The following is a 5,606-nucleotide window of genomic DNA, read 5'->3' as shown; positions in this document are numbered from 1 at the left end:
GGCGGGTGAGGCCGGGGTCTGGGACTTAACGCGGATGAGGAGCGGGGCGAGGCCGGGTGGGAGGCCCAGTGTCCCAGGCCGGGCAGTGGCCGGTGTCATAGTCCCACGTGTGCCCCGGAGCGCGCCTCGGACCTGCCCCTCCCGGACCAGACCCGCTGGGGCCCCTTCCCGCCTAGTTCTGTTCACACCGTCCGCCCCGTCGGCTGGGTCCCCGGCTGAGTTCTCACGCCCCGTCACCCCCGAGCCGACTGCTCTGCACGCTGGTTCCTCGCCTAGTTCTTACTCCCGCACCCCGGCCGCCCCGGTCTCCCCGCTTATCCCGCCCCGCTGAGTTCTCACCCTGCCGGCTGGGTCTCTCCCCAGATCATTTCTCACTCGCTCCCCAGTGGGTCTCCCCCAGCCCCGCTGAGTTCGCACCTTCCCCCTGTGCCGCCCCAGGTCCCCGAGCTCCCGCCCCGGGTCCCTCCAGGCCGGCGACGGCGAAAGTGCGCAGCTGTGGGCCGAGCTGCAGCGCACAGTGAGCGCGGACTGGAGCCTGGACGGCGAGCTGCCGCCGCTGCCCGCTTTCCCCGGCCAGGTGCGTGCGTCGGGACCCACAGGGTGGCCTGGGGGGTTTCTGGGCCAGGTGCCGCTCCGTTTTGTCACCATCCGACGACTCTCTTTTGCAGGAGCCCAGGAGCAGCCCCCAGCACACCGCATCCCCCGAGGTCTTCACCGTAGGATCGGAGACCTTTTACTGGACACCCTTCCCGCCGCCCCCGAGAGGAGGTGGGGGTCCAGGCCGCTCATATCGGGTGCTCCGTGGGGGCGGTGAGCACCCGGGGTCCCCCGCCTGTTCTCCGCAGGGACCCTGCACGCCGGATTCCCACGAGATTCCCTGCGCCCAGGAGCAGCCACCGGCGGAAGGGGCGCATAGTCTACGGAGCTGCCCCCTGTGCCAGGCCGACTTCGCCCCAGGGTGAGTGCAGCAGCCCCGGCCTCCTCTCCCCTCTGCTGCCTGGGGGCGAGCCCAGCCGCTGTTAGAGGGCTGAGAGGTGCCTGAGCTCGGCTTTGGCCTTGTAAAAGTAAGACTTCTTGCACAGAAAATTGGCAAAGCCAGTGACTGAGGATCAGCCAGAGGACACAGGACTGTGGGCTTGGGGGCCCACCTGCTGGTCTGGCCGTGGTGGGGTGGCCTGCCCGCAGGGGTGTTCTCCCTGGGGAGGGGACAACCTGTGGAGTACAGCGGGCAGGTGGGAGCCTCTTCTCCCCTCTGGCCCAGCCCACGCCAACATGAGGGAACCAGATGGGCTTGAGACCGCCTCCAGGGGCTGGCCAAGCTGTGGGTCCCTGTGTGAATTCCTGCTTTGCACCCCGAGAACCTTCCCAGGGCTGGGTTGGAGGTTTTAAAAATGAAGACTTTGATTTGTCTGCAGGTATTTTTCTATTTAAAAAAATCCAATATATATCTTTATGCCTCATTTTAAGTAGGGGGATGGAATCCAATTTTGCTAATAAGTGAAACCCAAACCGCCCAGCTTTTGGGCTGGGTGGGACACAGCTGAGGACACAGCTGTGGGGAGCACGGGGGTCCGTTTGCCAGGGGGGACCTCTGCCGGGTGCGATGAATGGACAGCAAATTTTGGGAACTGCTGCGGATACCGTGTGGCCAGACCATGTGCTTGTGTTCCATGTGGTGTCCCCGGTCTTCCAGAAGCAGAAATGGCCCCAGAGGGTGAAGGGAAAAACATTCCAGAATTAACTTATGACAAAAAGCCCCTCGAGCCAGTCACTTGGCCTGGGGGAGCCCCCCTTCCCAGCACAAACGCACACAGAGGGCCCTCGGCTGGGACTTCTCAGGCAGAGATGAACGGCCGTCTGAGGTCAGTAACGAGGCTCCATCAGTGGGTGCTGTGTCATGGGGACCGTGTCTGGGCTGAGCCTAGACGCCACCCCTTCAGAACTTCCTTCCCAGCTCCAGGTAGAACCCAAACAGCTTGGGGTTGGGGGAGACGAGAGTGGTGGTGTGGGCGAGGCAGTGGCTGTCCCCTGGTGGGACCTGTTGCTAGGTAAAGTGGCCCACGGGAGATGCCCCGGTAGTGCCCGCTGGAGAACTGGCCGTGTGTCCTGACCCGGCGTTTTGGGATGGCCGTGAGCAGCAGTGTCGACTGCCAGCTCCGACGAGGCCGCGAACGCGGAGTGAAGCCTCGTGACTCATGCCCGGCGGGAGGACTCAGGCACCGGGGAAGCCCCTGAGGTTCCTGGCGCCGCCTGGGCTTCCCAGCGCCTTGTCCCGTTCTGGGGGTCTTTGTCCTTGGGTTGCTTGCATTTCTACACAGTCTAAGAAAAGGGTCCTGAAGACAGGGGTGTTAGAAAAAAAGCCTCCGGTTTTGAGCTTTTGAAGCAGTTAAAGCTTGATGAAGCGCTTACTCTTTCAAAGTAGGGCCAGCGCAGTGGGGTCTCGGTCTCAGCGTGCCTGCAGCGCTTCTGGCACGTTCTTCCATCTGCTTATAAAGGGGAGGGCACTTGGTCCAGAACACGTGCCGCAGCTCAGTGAGGACTGGGGAGACCACAGATGTCCTGTGTGTCGGAAACGAGGCCCCCTCCCCGCCATGGCTGGGCGCTCTGGGGTCCTGGGACAGGACCCACGCGAGGGTCGGGTTTAGCAGCTGGACACAGCAACTGCTGTCGTGCGGTCTTGTGACTGTGTTTAGAAAAATGCGAGTAGTGATTGTCTGGAGCCGCCGGGCTGGGAGGGCGGTGCTCCCGGCGGGGCGCGCGCTTTGAGGGGCGCAGCGCGGCAGGACGCGCCCGCTGGTGTCCTCCGTTCCCCTGCACGCCTCGGCCTCTTCTGGGCCACTCAGACCTGTGTCACTCTTTGACGTGATGGACTTGACAGACTGTGTGAAGTGCTGTGCCCCGACGACCCCTGCTGCGGAGCTCCGCGACAGGTTTCTGCCTTGAGTCCGTGGGGCTCCCCCAGGCCAGGTGACGTGGAGAGGCGCAGGCCTGAACCCACTGGGCACCCGCCTTCACCATCAGCTGGCTCACAGGCCGACAGTGCCCCCGGCTCGTGCACACGGTCGCCAGCCTGAGCGGGAGCCTGAGGGTGTGTCTGTCCAGGCACACGTGGGGCCTTGACCCGGGAACAGGTTCTGGAAAGGCCTTTCCTGGTGGGTACGGCCCCACCTGTTTCAACCAGCCATGGAGACCTCTCCGACCTCTCCGGCCGCGGTCCCTGCACTGTGAGTGACCGTTTCTCTTCCTCGCAGGCTGGCCCAGCTGGACATCGACAGCCACCTCGCCCAGTGCTTGGCGGACAGCACGGAAGACGTGGTGTGGTGAGCCGCCCGGCTTGCTCCCCTCTGTGCGACACAGGGAGAAGCTGTGTATAAAAACATGTCGCTGCTTGTGTCCTGTTTGTTGAGACCAAGACAGTGGACCCTCCTTTCTGTCTTGGCTCACGCGCAGCAGAGACTGACCACCACTCGGACCCAGGCCCGGGCGGGCAAGCCGGCTTGTCTGTGCTCAGGTGACAGGCTGGGGCAGCACGTTCTAATAACCCTGCCGTTCACTGCCGTATCCGTTCCCCAGACATGCTTGTCCTCATGCCGCCTGGAACAGAATTTAAGGCGGAGGGCGTCGGCAGAGGCGCCATGGGTGGCGGACAGGCCGTGACCACAGCCTGGGCTCAGCCTCGCTCGACTCTCAGGGAGGCTGGGACGAGAGCACCTGCCAGCCGATGTCCCCACGGTGCTGGTCGGCCAGAGTCCGAAGATCCCGGCTTCGGTGCCAATTCAGGCTTGACACCCTTGTCTCTGCCACGGGCACGGCGGTCACAGGGGGCCCAATGTGAACCCCTGAGATGAACTTGCAGAAGTCCATTATTTTCCTTTCAAAAATGGCCTCCCCCAGCCTGGAAAAGATGTGGAGGGAAGCTAAGTACAAGCTATTAAGTGAAAGATGCCAAGCCGAAAAGGCCACGTCTTGCATGATTCCAGTGACACGAGATTCTGGAAAAGGCACGACGATGGAGACAGTAAAGAGATTAGTGTGTGATGGAGGGGACGGGGAGGAGGGTGGGGAGCACGAAGGCAGCGAGACAACTGTACCATCATCACAGGAAACACGTGGCATCAAACATTTTGTCCCAACGCATGGGATGTGCAGCACCAAGATGTAAAGGGGACCCTGGGTGATGAGCTGTCCTTTGTAAGTCGTGCACCCCTGTGGGTGCTGACGGGAGGCTGTGCGTGGGGCGGGGGCACGTGGGAAACCTGTGCCTGCCCCTCAATTTTGCTGTGACCCCAAAACTGCCCTAAGAATAAAATCTACTTTTAAAAAGTGGTTTCAAAAATTGCTGCTTCCCGGAAACATCTGCTTTTAATGAAAATAACAACAGTAAGCGTTGCCGTTAAGGTCTTTAATAGGTGTGCAAGGGTGCGGACGACCTTGGCCGTGGAGGGTGAGGGTATCCACAGGAGGAGGACCGGCCGGCGTCCGGCTCCGCTAATTGTACAAAACCACGCACCCAGATTGACCGCGTGACAGTCGCGACGTCGCCAGTGTCCACCAGCCGTTTCGGGACACAGACCGTGACGAGCTGGTCGCAAGCGCCGGGATCCCTGGTTCCAGGCATCACCTCAGGACACCCTCCACCTTTAACGCATGAAACAGACGGCTGGCAAGTTTCTGCCTCTGCGCGGGACAGCGCCACGCACACCAAACGTGGCCGGGAAGCTGTCTGGCGACACCCCCGCTGGAGCACGTGCCCTAAGTGTGGGCACGTTAGGGCCCCGCACTGCTAAGGAAAGACGCTGTCACTGTACTTGACACGGCAGGAGGGAGGGGACCTTCCCTCCCCAGGTGACTCCAGCATGTCCCAACGCTCCGCTCAGCAAGTGCACAGTCCTTGGATTGGACTCTGCTGCTGGACATCCCCACTGGCTGTGACACTCCTGTGAGGCCCGGAGTTGGCTCTTGGATGCTGCCCCGTGGTCCCTGATCTTGGTCTTTGGGGGCAAATCTTGCTGGTGACACTTGGGGCCTGGGGACAGTGCTTTTCTGCTGAGTCGGCAAAGCAGGCACCTCCACGGCAGGGGTTTGCTTTTCTCACACCTCCTGCCTGGAAATCACCAGCCGCCGTGGGGAACGGAGCGCCGCTCACCACCGAGGCCCAGAACACATGTGGTGCCATAGGCTGTGGTGGCGCCAAGGACATTTGGGGACCCGGTGTCTAAGGTGGCCTCTCCTGCACGCTGCCCGGGCTCGCACCGCACCGAACGTGTTAGGGACCTAAAAAGCCATGATTTACCTCTCTCTAGAAAATCTTTTAAATTTTCTGAGCGTCAGTATTACTGACAAAAATATTTTCCAAAAATCTACTACGTAACAAGACATGGAGTAGGCACTGCGTGGTGTCTCAGAAACGTTTCGAGCAGGTTTAGTTTGCACCGTTTTTATCTGGCCGCCGGGTGCTTTGGCAGCGACGTTTTCCGATCTCCGTCCTCCGACTTTCCTCCTGCGGGTCCAACGTGCGGCGGAGACAGCAGCGCCCTTCTGCTTAGGGGGCACCTGCAGCGTCAGACCTCGCGGACCCGGAACGACAGGAACTTTGTTAAAACGTT

At 61.2% G+C, this 5,606-nt stretch overlaps 2 protein-coding genes across 2 annotated transcripts in view; one reads left to right on the top strand and one right to left on the bottom strand.

Moving 5' to 3' along the window:
* The window catches only part of LOC112481419 (proline-rich protein 2-like), a 9,643-nt gene extending 9,275 nt beyond the window's left edge, over positions 1-368 (bottom strand). Inside the window, exon 1 of the mRNA XM_025048206.1 lies at positions 340-368. Coding sequence (XP_024903974.1) covers positions 340-368 — 29 coding nt within the window. The remainder of the gene's footprint in view (positions 1-339) is intronic.
* Positions 369-409: 41 nt separating this feature from the next.
* FAAP20 (Fanconi anemia core complex associated protein 20) lies at positions 410-4,336 on the top strand (the record flags this gene model as incomplete). Its single annotated transcript, XM_025048191.1, has 3 exons — positions 410-577; positions 669-958; positions 3,252-4,336. Coding segments are annotated over 3 exons (531 nt in total), but the record flags the coding sequence as incomplete, so codon positions are not given.
* Positions 4,337-5,606: the final 1,270 nt, after the last annotated feature.

Source organism: Pteropus alecto, unplaced genomic scaffold (assembly GCF_000325575.1).
Source record: "Pteropus alecto unplaced genomic scaffold, ASM32557v1 scaffold700, whole genome shotgun sequence".
Taxonomy (NCBI): domain Eukaryota; kingdom Metazoa; phylum Chordata; class Mammalia; order Chiroptera; family Pteropodidae; genus Pteropus; species Pteropus alecto.
This window is presented reverse-complemented; position numbering and strand designations above follow the sequence as displayed.